Source organism: Stenella coeruleoalba, assembly GCF_951394435.1.
Source record: "Stenella coeruleoalba genome assembly, chromosome: 6".
Taxonomy (NCBI): Eukaryota; Metazoa; Chordata; class Mammalia; order Artiodactyla; family Delphinidae; genus Stenella; species Stenella coeruleoalba.
Window position 1 is genome coordinate 88,945,125 of NC_137151.1, and position 20,575 is coordinate 88,965,699.

The 20,575-nt window shown below is 36.5% G+C and overlaps 1 protein-coding gene across 9 annotated transcripts in view; it reads left to right on the top strand.

The window, feature by feature from the left end:
* SLC39A10 (solute carrier family 39 member 10) overlaps nucleotides 1-20,575 on the top strand; it is a 152,568-nt gene that overhangs the window by 127,678 nt on the left and 4,315 nt on the right. For all 9 annotated transcript variants that reach the window (XM_079923955.1, XM_079923954.1, XM_079923956.1 and 6 more), the window contains 5 exons: nucleotides 841-1,029; nucleotides 4,975-5,095; nucleotides 6,328-6,696; nucleotides 8,048-8,128; nucleotides 16,117-16,307. In XM_079923955.1, coding sequence (XP_079780081.1) covers nucleotides 841-1,029; nucleotides 4,975-5,095; nucleotides 6,328-6,696; nucleotides 8,048-8,128; nucleotides 16,117-16,307 — 951 coding nt within the window. The remainder of the gene's footprint in view (nucleotides 1-840; nucleotides 1,030-4,974; nucleotides 5,096-6,327; nucleotides 6,697-8,047; nucleotides 8,129-16,116; nucleotides 16,308-20,575) is intronic.

The window sequence follows — 20,575 nt, forward strand, 5'->3', positions numbered from 1 at the left end:
AAAATTAATGTTAAGGCCGTGAATATGCATTTTTTGTTGTTGATTTATTATATATTATTTATTTATTTCTCCCTTATTGCAACCCTTTGCCTGCCCTTTCTACCAGCCACCAGGCATAGCAACAGTCTGTTTCAGAACTGGGCCTAATAAATTAGAACAGTTGAAGTGCGAACAATGTTTAAGTGCTATTTAACTTTTTTTTTTCTTAAGAAGTGTTAATTAAATGAAGCTATTACCTTTTGTAATGGTCATATCTTCTTTGAGAGGTTTAGAAACCTCTTCTGTTGACCACTAGCAAATAGGGAAGGAATACAAACAAATGTTACAAGGAGGGAAAATACTGAAGACCAGTTCTCTAACTCTTACATTCTCTTAAGATAAAGAATTAAAATACAGAAAATTAAACACATGTTTAAGTATATTCTTTTGCTCATGTTCAGCAGTATATGCAGACATAACATCTCATCACTTCTTTGAAATAATTTACAAAAGAAAAATATAATCAGCTTAAGAGAAGGTTAAATTACTGAATATTAAGGCATATATCTGGGACATGTTCACTTCAGTTTATGAAGGACCCACCATTACCTCTTATCTTACTGCTGGTTTGATTCTTTTACTGTAGGATGTATCTTAAACCTGATAGGCATTTGAGTTTTTGGTCTTTGTTTTAGAGTTACCATGAAATGTAGTACTTTCCAGGCCACTGAGGATAGCAAAATTAAATGGAAGACTACTTATATTCAATTGAGATAATAGGGGATATTTTTTCTGGAGATTATATTCTCAAAATAGCATTTAAATTACTTGTTTAGAAGTTTTTCTTATTCTTATTAACAGTCTCAGGGTGGACATGATCACAGTCATCAACATGCACATGGGCATGGACATTCTCATGGACACGAATCTAAGAAGTTTCTAGAAGAATATGATGCTGTATTGAAAGGACTTGTTGCTCTAGGAGGCATTTACTTACTATTTATCATTGAACATTGCATTAGAATGTTTAAGCACTACAAACAGCAAAGGGTAAGTGTTTTTTAATTGTTTATTTTATTTTCTGAGGTAAAACTCAAAAACCATTGTTTTTGGGCCTTATGTTTTTTCTTAATCATGGTGTTGGTGTGTATTAAATATCGTTTAATAGATTATCTTCAGAGGAAAAACTGACTTTGATCTTTGCCATTTTTTTGTCATTACGTTTGTTCTGGCATTTATAATCAAGATATAGGAGTCTCAGTTTCAGTTAATTTTATGTTGCTTCTTATCTAATTGATTTAAATAGTCTGAAAAAAGTTATTGGCCAATTTATTCTTATTAAAAATGCAAAAATGTATAAATAGAAGCAAATCTCATTGGTCTTCATAGATAATATTTTCAAGTATAGGGGGCTTTCATTGCCATATCTTTTAATGAAAATGTTTTTGCACAACACATTTCTTTACCAGAAATGCCTTGCCAATGGTGTAAGCACTAGAGGTATGAAGAATTTAGATTCAGGGGGCTTTGTAGGAAGAAAATATAATGAAATGAAGGAAATGGTGATTCATCTCAAGAGTGACAAACACTTCAGAGATGATGCTTGGATTATTGAACTGTCTTTCATGTCACATTTATTAGAATAAGATAAATACCTAAAAGAATTTTTTCCCCAAGAAAGTAAGTTCAGGTATTACCATTCACTGTGATTTACACTCCTCCCTGTTCACATTGGTTCACATCTGTCTCTAAGGCTCTGTCTTGAATACATCTCTCACTTAACATGTTTGTGATATTAATGCTGATTGTCTTCAGTATATTCTGTTTAAGTAAGGAAATCCAGAGGACACTTTTAGAAAGCTTTCCACAATAACGAGTTAGAAAATGTTTATATTTTGTTAGTTAACTACAAATATTCAGAAAAAAATTCTTCAAGAACACTGGATAGTCATTATCATAATATATACAGCCCACTCTTATGATAAAACTTTAATGCTGTTTTTATGGATATATTCTTGTTTGTGTATGTATGTGTTTTGTATATATCCCCTTGGGACAAAATATGGTATTCAGGGAGAGTGATTCTAGTTCTTGCCCAGCCACAAACTAGCTCTGAAACTATGACTCATTCATCATGATTACCAGTTGCTATCTAAATGCATGGGAAATAAATCCTACTTCTCATCTGTATTTTCATATCATATTCCAAGTAGTGTATTTAATTTTAATGGCCATATTTTAGTCAGGGCATCATATTTAATTGCTTCCAAAGGAGGGTTGATCAAGATGGTGCGCTCAGTGAAGTTTTATCTGAGGAATGCTCAAAGGAACTGGGAAGGATCAACTTAGAGAAACATGAAGGAGATCTAACAGCATTTGGTTTGGGAAGGGCCATGTGGAAGGTCATGTGGATAGGTGAAGAATTGACGGTGGTGGGAGGGATGCCAAGGTGAGATTGGCTGGAGGGAAATGAGTCAGTGAAGGAGATTAATTCAGAATAATTTAGAAGAGAGGTGCAGAGGGCTTGAATCATGGCATAAGGAATTGGAAAGAGAAGATGATTAAGAGAATTATTTAAATGAGGGGCTCAATAAGAAAACATTGATTAGATAAAGAATTTAAAGTCCATCTCTGTGAATACCAAATTTAGAACACAAATACAAATTGCAAAGTATATAAAGAAGTTTTGGAGTTACTGTGAAGCCCTAATTTTCTTCAATTGTGTGTACCTACTAACACTGAAGCAGCAAATATGAAGTATTGAATGTGTACAAAATATTAGGGACTGTATAATTTACAGATAAGTATAAAATGTAGTGCTTCAAGAGATAGTCCTTCAAAATAAAGTGGTTTTATATTTTTTATAATTTAACCTTGATCTCATTTTGAACCTAGACTTACTGGCAAAATTAAACACATTTATTTTTATAAAGTAAAGTAATATAGAAGAATAGAGTCCCTAAAATATGGCAGGCTTTGGGAAATTTGAAATTGTGGGAAGTAAAAAACTGAAAGTAACACCATTTGCAGAGGGGTACTCTAAATGCAATAGTGAGGAATTCATCAAGTACATCAAAGAAAGGAGTCTAGGGAGATAAATAAGTACACCTCCTTTATAATAAATAGGACAATAAGTAACTAAGATGAAAAAGTATATAGCATTTTTTGAAGAAAGGGAATTAGTGATACTTGAATAGAACAGACATTTGACCGTCTGTATAGAAGAATTGGAAGGAAGCTTTCAGAACATAAGTTAAATAATACACCAGATGCCGACTAGTTCAGCAAGTTGCGGCTTTGAGGGTAATGATTTGGCAAGTTTTTAGGAAAATGGACAATCAGAACCAAAGCAATTAAACAAAATCCCAGCTGATGTTTTCCTTTCTATGTCTGTCTCATTGACTTTTGTACTGTTGTTTGCTCCTCCTTCCTCTTTTTTTTTCTTCTTTAACTCATGTTAAAACTGCTGTTTCTTTTCTTCTCTTTAGGATGTCTCCATATTATTTTCTTTTGAACATTTTCTATTCCCCCAGTTTCTGTTTTCTATTGCTATGAAGCAGAACAACCCAAAAAATAGCTTGTAACAACTTATTAGTTCTTTTAATTTTGTCAGGAATTTAGGCAGGATTCAGCTGGGCAGTTCTTTTGCTCCACTTGACATCAGCTAGAGTGATTCACTCAAACTCTGCTAATCTGGGTTGGCTAGGGCAGTGCAGAGCTGGAAAGGTCCAAGAATGCCTCACTCTGTGTCTGCATCTTGGTACTCCTCCACATGGCCTCTCTTCAGAGTCTAGACTGAGCTTCTTCATAGCATAGTGGCCAGACTCCCTGAGCGAAAGCAAAAGGTGCCAGTCTTCTTTCAGACTAGGCCAGAACTGGCACAGCATCACTTCTATTGTATTCTGTTGGTCAAAGCAAGTCAAAAGGCCTGCTAAAATTTAGGGGCAAGGAATAGACTCCACCTCCTTATGGGTGGAGAAGAATCCTTACACAGGGAGGGAAGAAATTGATGATGGCCATCTTTGGAGACTCTGCTGCACATTCAACTAGCCACAAGAAGCCTACTTATGCAGCAGTTGGAAGACTTAAACATCTGAAACATAGCTCACAGCTTATAAAACCAACAAGGAAATGCTCTGCCAGTCAGTAAGGATCTTCCAGAGAACTTGATTTTTACTTTCATACTGTTCTAACATACTTGATTATTTGCTTTTTAAAATGAACATTGATTAAAAGTAGAAATTTAAGTTGGAAGAGTTGTTAGTGATAGACTGGTGAGAAGAAACCAGACTATTAAGAGAGAATGTAGGAAAATCCAAACTTAAACAATGAATTACAATAATTAGGATTTATTAGTAGAGGACAGATTAAATGAGAGAAAACGTGTCTTGATTGCATAGCTGTTAAGTCAGTTACTGATAGGTCATTTTCATACATCACCTCATTTAATCCTTACAAGAATCTCATTTTCATATTATAGATGAGTATTTTTAGGTTTAATAAATTTAACAAACTTCTCTAAATCTCATAGAGGTAAACTGTAAATTTAGGATTTTAAGTCAAGCTTGACTCTGTCTATTACGTCACATATGGGGAAAAGTGAGATTGTGTTAAACACAGAATGAAATTGGAAGGATTAAGCTTTTGTTTTTTGGAACTTCCCATTCCCACACACTATTAAATGAGAGCGATATTACATATATTTCACACATTTCATTCAGGTTGCATATAATAATACAGTACTATGTACCCTGTTCTTAACTTGAAAGTATGTGAATTGGACCTTTTAGTCGAGTATTCGAAAAAAAATAACATGCAAATTTAGTTGGATTTTTCATCTGGTAGACCCTTTGATTAACTTCTAAAAAATTTTTCTCACTCCTTTTCTAAATAATTTATAAAATTACCACCATTTATCCCCATAGATGTTAACAAGTGAATACTGTTGCTAATTGTGGCTGTAGATTCAATGCTAACACCAGATGTTTTTTTCAGGGGAAACAGAAATGGTTTATGAAGCAAAACACAGAAGAATCAGCTATTGGAAGGAAGCTTTCAGATCATAAGTTAAATAATACACCAGATGCTGACTGGCTTCAGCTCAAGCCTCTTGCCGGTAGACAATAGTTCTGACTAAAGAGAAACCTTTAAAAATTGAAACATTGCTTCTAAACTGTGCCTGAGTTGTTTGAAATTTCTTGTCTTTGTTGCTTCTCTAATACTAGTTTCTTTTATTTCCTTACATATATCTTAACTGATTTTGTTAGTGTTTTTGTTATTTTCAGTGTTACTTATACTGGAATGTGGGACCAATTAATTATATTACAGGGCAAGGAACACGTTGCACTTTTTACTTTACAGAAGAAAAAAATGAAATAAACAGAACGGCTTTGGATTAGTGTTTTATTTCTTGGTAATGCAAAAATCTCCATGCCCTCCATATGTGATTGTTTTCATGTGAGAAAAGGAGAATTGGTCTTTGTACTTAAAGGAGAGTGGTCCCTGTACTTAAAATCTCTGCTCATCCATTCATCTACTGTGTTTCATGATAGATGTAATGAGGTAGCTTACAATTTTCAGGGAAATAATATTTAAACATAATTTTTCCCCTTTGTGAACTTGTGTTTCCCCTGAGTGTACTAAGGATTTTCTGTAGAAAAGGGAGAGCCTAGATGCTAACTGTAGACTCTGCCCCAAAATACAATTTGGAAAGCATTAGAATCTTTGTCACATAATAAATAGCTTTTGTAAACTAGGTGAGAGGACAACCTTAACTAAAAAAAGAAAAAAGTATCAGTGTTATCACTTGTATGGGTTTTTGAGCTTCATTCTAGTAATGATCTAGAATTGATCTTGGTCAGATAGGTAGAGCACTAGAGGATGCAAGTGATTTAAATTTTGTCTTTGTTTTCTAAATGATAAGAGAAGGTTAGAGTGGGTAAACTTTGTTCTCTGAAAAATTATGGGCATATTTTGTTACCCTGTGAATGCTACAGTAACTTTCCACCCTTTTATTTTCATCAACTGTTGATGATGTGCGCCTTAAGTTTCACAATATCTTCATGCATGCCAATTTATGTCCTCACTTCACCTGCTAGTTCAGTTCCCTTCCATTTACTTCATCTGGTTCATCTTTTGGACTCTCAAAACCCCAGTTTGTTTTGTGTTTGTGCACATGTGTATTTACTTATTTATTAGTTTGATTTGTTTTTTTATATTATTTAGGAATTTTAAAGACATTCACTTAGTAAATGTTCATTACACTGCTATTTTGCCTGGGTTTAAATTAAGCAAATATGCATTCATTTACTTGCTGATAAAGCATATCCTTTGCCATTATAAATATAGGAACTGATGACTCGGTTGTTTCTGAAGATCGACTTAATGAAACTGAACTGACAGATTTAGAAGGCCAACAAGAATCCCCTCCTAAAAATTATCTTTGTATAGAAGAGGAGAAAATCATGGCCCATTCTCAAAGTGATGGATTACATGCCATTCATGAGCATGATCTCCATGCTGCTGCACATAACCACCATGACGAGAGTAAAACTGTGCTGAGGAAGCATAATCATCAGTGGCACCACAAACATTCTCATCATTCACACGGTCCCTGTCATTCCGGATCAGATCTGAAAGAAACAGGAATAGCTAATATCGCTTGGATGGTGATCATGGGGGATGGCATCCACAACTTCAGTGATGGGTTAGCAATTGGTAAGTAGGCTTGAAACTTGGGTTATAATTTGTTATTCTTTAAGACCATTTTCCTTCTTCCACTGTTTTAGTACTGTCTTGGAGCTTAACAAATATATTATTATATATTATTCCGTCATTTGGCTTTTCCAAAGGCTATGTTAGTGTTTTTGATAAGTTTACGTGGGGGCATAAAGGTATAATTTCAGTGGGTTTTTCTTTGAACATATAAACAAATTCCACAGTGTACTTCTTTGATACCTTGATTTCTTACTGAAGGCATAGTTACCATATTGAAGAAGCTACCTTAACATATTTTCAATACATTTATATGTCTCTGATTGAGAACAAATGAATTTCAATCTTGGGTTTAAAAATTCTTTTACATTTGAAAAAGTGAAGAAAAATTTTACAATAGTAAAAATCCATTATATCATATTCAAACATCATATTAGAATCTTGATAATATGTACTGATGTTACCAGTTTAGGAGAACATTAAATGTGATCAATACATAATTTTCTTTGAGATCCAGACTCTATTAAATAATCATTCAGAAGTAGGCCTTGGTTTCTTTCAAAAGAGACCATATTTTTGAAGCCACAGTGGCTGTCGGTGTTAAAGAGTAAAGAATTTTACTAGTAGAATCAGATGCATTTGTACCTCTGATTTCAGTATTCAGGACCATCAGACAAATAATAATTTATGCCATTTATGCTCTAGACCTAGAAAAGTTTGGATAAGGATACTAGGCATTTAAATATCTATAAATATTAGTATGCGAGAGCAAGTGCAATTATAGACTTATATGACTTAAGATTGAGGGTTTCACACTACCAGTCAGGGATTGAAACACTAAAAACTGTTACTACTCTGAAGCTATTAGTAAATTAGAAGGTTACACAAATAGAGAATTTAATTCAATAGGGAATGTTTCTTTCATTGAGTAGCTCTTTCTCTGGTTGTCACATACCTATTGCACTTCCACTCACTGTATGTTCAAAAGCTATAGTATGTGAGATTACTGAGTCACTCATACATTATGAAATTAATTTAGATAGGCAAAAGAGAATGCAGCTGTCATTATGAATGAAAATAGAAAAACAGGGCTTCCCTGGTGGCGCAGTGGTTGAGAGTCCGCCTGCCGATGCAGGGGACACGGGTTCGTGCCCCGGTCTGGGAAGATCCCACATGCCGCAGAGCGGCTGGGCCCGTGAGCCATGGCCGCTGAGCCTGCGCATCCGGAGCCTGTGCTCCGCAATGGGAGAGGCCACAACAGTGAGAGGCCCGCGTACGGCAAAAAAAAAAAGAAAAACAAAAGATCAGTAAATATCACTTGAATTTTTTCCTCCCCTCCACCCTCCCACCTCAGGAGCAGCTTTCAGTGCTGGACTGACGGGCGGAATCAGTACTTCTATAGCTGTCTTCTGTCATGAACTGCCACATGAATTAGGTAACATGACCTTAAAATTTTTACCAGATTTCATGAAATGCAAGACTTAATCTAAATGCATCTAAATTTTAGAGATGTTAAAGCATAAAAAATGGCTGATGGCAAGTATACAGTATCATCATTCTCTTGTTTATTGTATAATTTTTGTTAATGTGCTTCTAAAAAATGTGTATTGTTTTATATGTATTTTTATTTTATGTAAACAATATTATGTTATAGCCCACTCTGTTTCTTATCTTATTTACTAATCATTACGTTTTTAAACTCCAAGCAGGTTACCATGAGTTAATCTAATATGTTGTTTCTGCCCAGTACTCAGAGGTGTACATTTACCACATTTTTACGTATTTAGCACCTAGTATTGGACACACCACCTGTTCTTTAATTTCCTGCCACCACAGATAATGGTGCATTGAACATTGGTAGACTTGGTGCTTAGAGACCCTTGTGAGAACATCTTTTGGGGTATATACCTGGGAACAGAATTGATGGGTCCTAAGATATGCATGCCTAAGAGTACCATATCACTATCCAGAGTAACTGAACTAGTGTCCTCTCTACCAGCAATAACTGAGAGTTCCTATGTTTCCACATCCCTGGTAACGCTTGGCATTAACTTTCTAATTTTTGCCAATTTATAAGGTGTACAATGATATTTCTCTGTTGTTTTAGTGGGCATTTATTGATCTAGCAATGGTTTTTTAGTTTCTCTTCTTGTGTTTTGGTTTCCTTCTTCTATAAATTGAAAAATGGAAGAAAAAAATGTGTACATTCACACAGAAAATATCTGAGGGATGTGAAGATGATGTTAATTTGAAAGAAAAAAAATACATCTTTTCAGTATCCAAGGAATTTCTTCATGTGCCCTTTCTAATTTAAGATTTTTCTTGAGTTTATCAGGCTGTGAGACATCTATCATATCATTTGACTGTCTTGATTGGCAGTACACTTATTTGCTCCCTTTGAATAGAATTAATTCATATAATTTTCTTAGAAAGTTACCAACTGCTCACATAAAGCAAAAAAATCTCTTAATGCTTATTTGGTGCTGATTCTTTAGGGCTTGATTCCTTATAGTTTTGTTTACCTTGTCAACCTTGGACATGCAGTCATATATCTTGCTTATGCCACATAATCCTTTACCCAGACCCTTCATTGTCTTTTGCTTGGGCAGTTTACATAGTGAACGTTTATATCTCTGGTTTCATTCTCTTCCAGCGTGTCTTTTATACCTATTGCCAGATATATCTTCTTGCCATGTGACTGTGTTATTATGTGACTTGCTTATTTAATCAAAATCTTTCAGTCCCCTTCCCTTATATATAAAGCAAAAGCTGAGATTCATTAGTTCTACTCTCAATGACCTTCACATCTGCTTCTACCTACCTTTCCCGCCTCACTCACTGTACTTGCCGTTTTCCACTTCACCCAAACACAGTTCACCAAACATGCACTCTGGGTGCCTGAACATGTTTCTCTGCTTATTCCCTCCTCCTAATTGGCTTGTCCTACTAGCTCTATCTAGTATAGCATGTTAAGAGTCTTTTTTCCTGTAACTTCAGTACAGTCCTCCGGTACCCCATGCCTCGGGATTACTGTTTCCTCTAAACTTTATCACTTACTTTCTCTAGGTCCTTCTTTTGGTGCTTAATGTATTTCCATTTTAGATGGAAATATACTAAGCCCCAAATAGATGTCCTGTTTCCTACAATGTAGGTTCTTTTGTGCAGATACTGTATCTCAACACCCTTCTCTAACTACTTTCCTATGTTAGTAAGAGAATGATATGCCAAATACTTCCTTGCACTTCCATAGCAACACAAATCAAGACTTGTCAGTTTTTATATATGAGAAACATTGCCTAATAGTTTTAACCTTTCTTTCTTTTTTTTTTTTTGTCACACACACATCCACAGTATGCTAGGGAAACCTTCAACTTCCTTCCTACCCACCCACTACCCCCTAAAAGTAGTATGTCAGGCCACTTCATGATTAAGTGTGGTTATACTGAATTGCCCTTACCCCCCATGATCCACTTCAGCACAGAACTGGTAGCAGAGAGTTTGGAAATGAGGCATGGTTGCCTTCCTGGCACTTACTCCTTTTTTTTTCCTATTGTTTCTTATTGAGGGAGTGACACACAACAATAGCCACATGTAAAACAAATGCAATACGTATCTTACTGGCTAGGTAAGCGCTTGCTTGATACCCAGTGCAGAGCTCTGGTAAAAGCTTGAGCCAGGACACCTCAGTGAAATATTGAGACCCAAAATCTTTATTTGTTTTACCCCACAAACCAGAGATTAAGGTGTTACTGTTGCTGTGAAAGGAAATACCAATCCAGAGTATACATCTGCTTTGCCAGAAGGAGAGGAGTGAGACATTATGAGAATGTACATTTCCCCCAATGCCTTGTGCTAAATTGACATAAACTGCCCCATATTCTAGTTGCCTGGGCTCTAGGGAAGAAAGATCATAAAGAAATAACTCAGCTTCCTCCTCTGGAGGTGACAGAAAAGGCTTCGGCTTTTTTATCCATCAACAAGGTGGAAGTGGTCTAAAGGAAGTTTTAAAAAATGCTCACGTGGGCTTCCCTGGTGGCGCAGTGGTTGAGAGTCTGCCTGCCGATGCAGGGGACCACAGGTTCGTGCCCGGGTCCGGGAGGATTCCCACATGCCGCAGAGCGGCTGGTCCCGTGGGCCATGGCCGCTGAGCCTGTGCTCCGCAACGGGAGAGGCCACAGCAGCGAGAGGCCCGCGTACCGCAAAAAAAAAAAAAAAAAAGCTCATGGAGCCTAATTTTTGCCTTTAAGGCATAGTAATGGAAGTACTTTGGTAAAATAGGGCCAGATATATGCCTCTGCTCTGATTAGATTATCTACTCTTACTCGCTTGGGGAGGAATAGAATATAGAGACAGACATAGAAGCTTCTTAGTCAGAATTCCCAGGCAAGGGAAAAATCAGTCCCTTGGAGGCTGAGATAGATGCATGGCAGGTGGATAGCGACAAGTCCTCTTCCCACTTAATAGGTTAAGATGTTGGCAAAGCAACATAATACGTCACATTCCAGGATAATTTATTTAATATAAAACCTGTTTTGCCCTAGCTAAAGTTTTTATTATGAATTCCTAAAACTAATCTGAGATTTCTATACTAAAGTCATACCCTAAGGGGGAAAACATGTGCAGTTGACCCTTGAACAACATGGGTTTGAACTGTACAGGTCAACTTATATGCAGATTTTTTCTATAGTAAATACTACAGTACTACACGATCTGCAGTTGGTCTTCACATGTGGAATTGAGGATATGGAGGGCTGACTGTAAGTTATATGCAGCTTTTCGACTGGGGCCCTGCGTTGTTCAGGGGTCACTTATGTTGAAATTACATTGTAGTACCTTGGAGATCCTGATCCGCAGTCCAGTCAGTAATTCCAAGATTTGATGTTCCTCTTCTGAACAGATTGCTGTTTCCCTAATGGTGTTCCAGGTAGGGTTTTTTTTTGTGTGTTTAGGAATGTGATATGAAAAACCATGTGTACTTTTAAACCTTAAAACAGTATAGGGAGGTTCACTCTGAGGTGTGCAGAAATTGAAACCATCTGAAGAAATAGAGAACCCGTATCTCTCATTTCATGTTTGCTGCGGGGTGTGGTAATGGATGAAATTACCTGATTTATTACTACTCTTTCTTCTATTTTTGCCAAACTTGTATAGCTGAATTTAAGTAAGTTGCAATATTATTTTGTTGCATTCTCTCCACTTTTTTCCACCCTTTCAGTAAGGAGCTGTATTTGAAACATTTGAAAAATAATTTGTAAGAAAACCTGTATAAGAATGTATAAAGGGGAAGTGAGGTTGAGGATAATCCAGAAGGGCAGATGATCCAAACTCTCTTCTTGACATTGAGTAATGTTTCAACTTCAAGGAAATAACATTTTGATAAATAAATGTAGCTATGTTATTAAGACTTCGCTTAGAGAGGCTATCTGTAATGCTGTCCATTTTTTCCTTTCCTCTCATGTGTACTGAGTTAAATAGAAATTAAAAATAAGATACTCATAATGTGCTGAATTGTCCAGGAAAAATTGAACATTCACTGTTTAGATTTATACATATGTATACATGCATTATTTAAGACAAAAACGACCTTAAAATACTTAAAAAAATCTCAAGAGTTGATATTAACAGATACTGACATAATTATAACATTGGATCACATTAACAGCTTTGGCAAACACACCTCATTCTTTGTGCCAATGATATCCTTTGTCAGCAGAAAGGAAAGAATATTGACTTATCAAAAGATGAATAGATTTGCTTATTCAGTGTAAATTCCGACGTGGATATTCCTTTTGATTTATTTTTCAAATGTTTATACAGGTTCTTACTGAGAAGGGAAGGGTAGAAAAATATGCAGATAACTTTGAGGAATTATAACCTGAGATAGGACTAGGACAAAGATGATAGATTTTTAAATGAAATAATTCATCTTGATACAAGAACATCATATAAAAGTCATGTATATGCTAGCAATGAACAATTAGAAATTGAAATTTTTAAAAAGTACTGTTTTTGGGCTTCCCTGGTGGCGCAGTGGTTGAGAGTCCGCCTGCCGATGCAGGGGACACGGGTTCGTGCCCCAGTCCGGGAAGATCCCACATGCCGTGGAGCGGCTAGGCCCGTGAGCCATGGCCGCTGAGCCTGCGCGTCCGGAGCCTGCGCATCCGGAGCCTGTGCTCCGCAACGGGAGAGGCCACAACAGTGAGAGGCCCGCGCACCGCAAAAAAAAAAAAAAAAAAAAAAGTACTGTTCACAGTAACACCAAAAAACACAAACTACTTTGGTTAAATCTAACAAAATTACATAGAATCTGTATGCTGAAAACTACAATTTGCCAACAAAAGAAATCAAAGGAAACCTAAATGAAGATCTATTATAGGTTTATGGACCAGAAGACTCAGTATTTTTAATATACTAATTCTCTATATAGATTCATTACATTCCCAGTTAAAATCCCAGCAGGCTTTTTTGGAGATAAATGAGTTTTTTCCAAAAATTTTTATGGAAAGGGAAAGGAATGGCCAGAAGAATTTTGAAAATGTACACCAAAGTTGAATTTAAGACTTATTGTAAATCCACAATAATCAAAACAATTTATATTGGTTACAGAATAGGCACATAAATCAGTGGAACAGTATAGAATCCAAGAAAAATGCAGAGGAAATTCCACGTAGAAAGAATAGTTTGTTCAACAAATGTTGCTGCCATAATTGGATGTCTACTTGCAAAAAAATCCTCCCACCACAGACAAAAATTAACTCAAAATGGATCATTGATCTAAATGAAGAAAATTTAAATATAAAAGACTTTTAGAAGAAAACATAGGAGAAAATCTTTGTGTTTTTTGGATTAGGCAGGTTGTTCTTAGATACAATACCAAAAGCATGCTCCACTAAGGAAAAAAGTAAGAAAGTGGACTTCATAAAAAGTAAAAACTCTACACAAAAGACACTTAAACGAATGAAGAGACAAGCCACAGTCTGGGAATAAGTATTTGGAAAATATTTATCTGACAAAAAACTTAGGATTTTTAAAGAATAGGAAAACCAACAATTCAACAACAACAAAAAATGGGTAAAAGACTTGAACAGGCATTTCACTAAAGAAGTTATACCGATAACAGATAAACACATGAGAATTCAGGTACTGGATTTGTCATTGTGGGCTGAAAAGGGTGGGGAGCAACCAGAACTCTCATAAATTGCTGCCAGAAATCCCACTCCTACGTATCTACATGCAAGAGATGAAGACTTTTGTTGACACAAAAATCTATTTATGAATGTATATAGTGGCTTTATTCATAATTGCCCCAAATTGGAAACAACCTAAACGTCTTTAAGCTGCTGAATGGGTAAATAAGCTATTGTTCATCTTTGGGATATCACTTAGCAGTAAAAAGCAGTGGTTTTCTGATATAAATTGTAACATGGATGAATCTTACACACATCATGCTAAGTGAAAAAAGTGTAGACTCAAAGGACTACATACTGTATGATTCAATTTATATGATGTTCTGGGAAAGGCAAAACTGTAGGGACACAAAGCAGATCAACGATTGCCTAGGATTGAGGGGCCTGAGGAAATTTGCGGGGGCAGGGGCAGGTCACGATGAAATAGTTCTATAGTTTGATGACGGTTATGGTTACATGGTATGTACTTTTGTCAAACCTCATAGGACACAAGGTCAAAAAAGGGGGGAATTGTGTATGTAAGTTACACCTTAATTTTTTAAAGTATTAACTAAATAATTCATCTTGAATCTTGACTAGTTAATTCATGCTGTTTGGTTGTTATTCAGGGGTGAAAGCAATCATCTTCCTACGCAGTAATGTCAGGGAAGGCATCAAAATTGATAGAGTTTTACCTGTGATATTTGGTTCATTGAGTATTCAGTAATGCTCCTTTTAAAATCCTATTTTGAAATAACAAAAGGAAACACTGTATTTTATAACCTAAAAGACACTTCTGTAGTCTCATTTTGTATTACCTAACTGCCTGCTTAATGAAATTGTCCCTTTAATACAACTGATGGGTGAATTATTAAAAATATGGTGAGGAAATTTGCAGAGGAAGAAGTTAGGGAACTGTTTCCTTAGAGGAGGCCGATGAAGAAAGGCCAGAGGAGCTTAAAACTCTAGGGGAGAGAAGAGGTAAAAGCTGACATTGAATCCAAGTCTCACCAGGAGAATTAAGTATTTAGGATCAGAGGGAAAAGATGTAGGAAGAATAGTATTAGATGGAAAACTGGAGAATGGCAGTTTAGAAGCCATTGGTAGATAATCTCCTTAGGTGTATTATCTTAACTTTCCCAAATAATGTTGCAGGATGTAGTTTGTAGCAATTCATTGAAACATGGAAAATAATGCCTTGCACTGATTTCTTTGTTGTTAACTTCTGCTTCTCTGTTGTAAATGAGAACCTTGTAATGATAACTTAAAAAAAACCCAACCCAGATCATGTACTTCTAGTCATGTAAGATCCCTTCTTAAGGGAAAGAAACAAGCCCCTGCCCCCCACATCAGTATTGCATATACTGAATGTTCAGTAATTGATTGGACATTGGCATATTTAGTAACAAAAGTTTAAAAAAAATTGTTATAATTAGTAAAACTATTGCTTTTGACCCTTTAGCTTAAAGACTATTAGTTCTAGCAGCATTTTGCCCTTCTAGTAATGTCTCTCTAAACAATATTTAATCCTTTCTTTACCTAGTGTTCCAGCTTTAGATGAGTAAGAAAAGTCTCTTTATTCTTTTTTTACATTTTTACGATTTTCATAATTAAGATTTAATTTTTCTTTTGGAATAAATAAAACATAAACAGCATACAGAGTCTGTTACCTCTGTTCTTTCTTAGCCCATTTCCCTTTGAAAAAAGGGCAGAGATCAGAGCAGAGAGCTCTATTTGCTGCTCACAAAAAGAGCAGTGGTGAAGTTCTTTTTTTTCTCATGTTTTTCTTGTGTTTTTTAAAGTTTTCATTTCACATTATCCAGTAAAATTGACCTTGCTTGTTGATGTACAGTTCTTTGAATTTTAACACGTATATAGATTTGTGTCAGTGCTGCCACCATCAAGGGTAACAGTTCCATCACCTCAACAAACCCCCTCATGCGATCCCTTTATAGTCACATCCCTTTTCTGTCCTTGCCCCTTGGTGACCACTGAGTGTTCTCCATCACTATAGGTTTATCTTTTTCAGAATATCATATAAATGGAATCATGTATAACCTTTCAGACTGTCTTTCAGCATCATGCCTTTGAGATTCACCCAAGTTTTTGCATGTATTAAGGTTTAAGTAAAAAGTGAAATTTCATTATAAAGCTCTATCTTTTTTATGTCATTCTTAATTTTGTTTTTATTGGAGTTTTCCTGAATTTGTGTGTAAAATCCTGTGGTTTTAAAACTCACATTATGTCTTAACTGCAGGTGATTTTGCAGTTCTTCTTAAAGCAGGCATGACTGTAAAGCAAGCAATTGTATACAACCTCCTCTCTGCCATGATGGCTTACATAGGCATGCTCATAGGCACAGCTGTTGGTCAGTATGCCAATAACATCACACTCTGGATCTTTGCCATCACTGCAGGCATGTTCCTCTACGTAGCCTTGGTGGATATGGTAAGACGGCTTATTTTATATTTTTGTTGTTACACTAAATCTGTAAATAGAATGCAACTTCCAAAAATGGAAGAAATCTGGATGTAGTTTGAAAGACTAATAAATATAACCCATTTTAAAGACATGTGATATCTTAAATAAAGAAAAGACATTTAGGGCTTCCCTGGTGGCGCAGTGCTTGAGAGTCCACCTGCCGATGCAGGGGACATGGGTTCGTGCCCCGGTCCGGGAAGATCCCACATGCCGCGGAGCGGCTGGGCCCGTGAGCCATGGCCGCTGAGCCTGCGCGTCTGGAGCCTGTGCTCCGCAACGGGAGAGGCCGCAACAGTGAGAGGCCTGCGTACCACACACACACACACACACAAAGATAAAATCACAGAATTATTATACTACTTTGAAGGTTTTGTAATATTGGGGTGTAAATGTTTTTTTGTTGTTAACAAAGTAATTCTTCGAGCTTGCTTTATAGCAAACAAGAAGGAAATACTATACCTCCTTAGGTAAGCCAGTCTTCTGCAAGAAATGATGTATATTCCAAGGGATTTATGTAATTTCCCTTATTTCTAACTTCAGTTTAAAGTTAATAAATCTAAACACTAACAATTAATTTTACTTTAATATCCTAAATACGTTAGGCAGTGCGTTTGCAGAACTAACAATTTGGTTACTTTCTGTTTTTAACTAGATATTGTATTCACTTTTCTTTCTGGTGGGGTCTGTTAGATAGTCTCATATCAAATTATATAACCTAAATTTTTAATGACTATTTATTATAGAAAGTTTAGAAAATAAGAAAAAATAAAAATTATTTATATTTTGTACCTAGAGGCAGCCATTTTCCCCCCCCCTCCGTAGGCCTCTAATACCTCATTTATTGTCCTCACGCTCAGCTGATGACCTTGCTTCCTATTTCATGTAGAACAGCGAAGCCACCAAGACCAGCTCCAACCAGCTCTCATCACCATTTCTACTCATTTCCCTGTATCGATGCCTGTTTAACGTCGTTCTTTTTACTATGAAGAAATGTTTATGTTCCTAGCTAGAGCCAGCTCCTTCAAACTTTTCCCTAGACCTTATCTATCCCCTCTCTCACTAACTCCCTTAAATTTCCCCCTCTTTGTCCTGCATCATTTGTTTTTCCCTCTCTGCTGGATCATTTCTGTCATCGTATAAACCTCGTTACTTTTCCCATCTTAAAACGGTAGGGGAAAAGGATCTTTTTAAAATCCAGTTTCAGTTTTAGCTACCACCCTATTTATTACTCTCCTTCCCTGTTATAGCAAATCACCCGTTCTTGTTTTTTAATTCTCTTCTCTCATGAGTCTAGCTCATCAGGTTTTCTCCCTGACCGCTCTGCCATGTTACTTTGTCACATCTACCATTGACCACGACATTACTGCTCAGTCCACTGGTCACTTACCCTGCCCGTCTTCATTTCCCTTGTCCTAACAGCAGCATTTGGCTGTTGACCATTCTCTTCTCTTTGGGATGCCTCCAGGTCCGTTGGCTTCTCTACCACCACCACTTCCTGGCTTCCCACCTTTCTAGCTTTCTTAGTCTTTTGCTGGATCTTCTTCTCTTCCCTTACCCCTGAATGTTGGTGAAAGGCCTCTAAGTAATCTTATCTAGTCTCATGGCTTTAAATATTTATTGGCTGATAATTCCTAAGTTCACATCTTTAGCCCAGGCCTTTTCCTTAACTCCAGATTAGCCTGCCTACCTGCTTACCTGAATATCTAAAAGGTGTTGCCTACTTAATATGTTCAGAAACTAGCTCTTGATATTTGCCAACCCTGCTCCTTGCACCAGCACCACCTATAGAATCCCACATCTATTAATAATAACTTTATTCTTCTGGTTGTGCAGATCAAAACCCTGAGTATCATTCTTTGACTCCCCTCTTTCTGTCCTTCCCACATCTGCTGAGGGCTCCCATCTCCTCATCACCTCCACTGCACTCTCACTTCAGCCACCATCATCTTTCTCTTTCTAACTGTTCTCCCTGCTTCTGCCCTTGCCCTGTCCACCACACTCTGTATCTACAACGCACCTTGGGAGATTTGTGTGTGTGTGATCCTTGTAAGATTAGATCATGTCACTTGTGAGCTTCAGATCCCTCCATGGTTTTCCATCTCATTCAGAGTAGAAGCACAAAGTTCTTCTTTTGACCTTCAGGGTTTTTAATCCTCCCGAGCATTTCTTCTCCCTTTCCATCCCTAACTTTCCTAACCTTACCTCACCTCCTCTCCCGCTCCTCTACGAGGCACACTGTGCCTCAGGCCCTGGTTCCTGCTGGTCACTCCTGTGGGATATCTTGCAGACATTCTCCTGGCTAGCTCCCTCACTTCTTGAGGCATCCTATCTAAAATTTCAGTCTCTGCACCAACATTTCACATCCTCTATTCCTACTTTACTTTTTGTTCCTTTGCACTTGTATCTCAATCTACTAATAACACATTAAACATGTATTGAGCTCATTGTGTGTCCCACTATGATATCAGTTCTGGGAAGGCAGGCGTTTTTGTCATATTTCATTTACTGCTGGAGATGCAGTTCATAATTAGTTGAATAAAGAATGAATGAGCTAATTCTTACATTAGAGAGCTAAAAGTTTAAAAAGAACCAGAGAGTCATTACAGTAAGGATTTATATTCTAATGAAGAAGAAAAGCAGCCATTAATTATAATTCTTTGGATACGTGTTATGATAGAGTGGTGCAACATGTTTGTGGAACTACAGAGGGAGGCTGGCTAAAAAATTGGGTAATAAAATTAGGGAAGTTTTTCTGGAATAGGAAATTTGAGCCAAGTCTTAAAGAAGGTAAAAGAGTTTATCGGAAGTAAGAGGAAAGGGCATATAGGAAAACAGAATAATAAACAGCATCATTCTTTGACCAGTGAGTCTACTCCTGGGACTGTATTCTGAGGAAATAAAGTAAAATGATTACTGTTAATAAAACAAGCAAGCAAATAAATAAAAATAAAACCATATGAAAATGTTCTTTGCAGAGTAGTTATAATGTCACAATTGGAAACACCTAAATATTCTAGAAGACAGGGACAAACTATCCACATGTATTTTAGGGTTCATTTAGGAAATAGATAATATATCTACAGTGTCATTAATTAGGTAGTTGGTGATCGGATCATGAGTCACACAACATGCCATGTTAAAAAGATTAGAGCTTATCTTGTAAATTTTGGGGGACCATTAAAAGGTTTAAGCAACAATGACATCTCATTTTTATTTTACAAAGACCACTTTGGCTATAAGGGGGAAGTTTTTATTGATGTAGAGTCATTCAGTAAGATAGCAACAGTACCAGAAGTTTTAGTACCTTTAGGATACCCAGTTGGAAGCATCTGGTTTTTAGGGGGCTTTGGATAGCACCTGTTTATCAACCAATCTGGAGCACTGTTGCATGTTAACTGTGGTCATAGAGGTAGGTACTGGCTGGCTCTTAGCTGTGGTTATGACAGACAACATTGGTGTTGGCATTCAGGATAGAATTGAAGCACTGTGGTGCCTCTTCTTGTTGGTATGTGCACATATCTAGAGGGGATATTTCTGTGAAACATACAATGTTTATGCTTAAATATTAAGGAAAGTTAGAACTGAAAGTTTTTGTAACTATAAAAACTTGGGGAAAAACGTAATAAAATAGTCTTCTTACTAAAACCATAGGTAGGAACTGGCCAGTTTTAGTCTTAATCCAGGGGTTGGCAAGGGACAGATAGTAAATATTTAAGCTTGTGGACCATATAGTCTCTGTCACAATTATTCAGCTTTGACATTTGTAATGGTCTCTGTCACAACTACTTAATTCTGCTGGATAAGAACAGTAACCTCCATTAGCGTACACTACTGCCGTAGACTTCTAAACAGAATAGATGACCAGCATGAAGTACTTCTTCAATAGGACCCTCAAGTGATTGTTAAATATACTGTAGCACTGTCAGAGCATGGAAGTTGGATTAATTGTACTCATTATTTAATAATGATTAAGGACGTTTCTTCCTAGGCGGGCGTTATGTACTTAACGCTACATTTCTCCTCCCTAAACCCCAAAGCACCAAGATATTGTTTGGAGTAAAGCTTAGTGTCCAATAGAGAGTAGCATATCAATGTCATCTTTCTGTAGATATTCACTGCAAACTTGAAAAAAAACAGAAAAGTGAACATGAAAATTGGAAATAGTTCTTTTGCAATTTTGATTAGGTTTGGGTGGGAAGAATTTATGCTTATAATCACATACATTCCATCTTCAG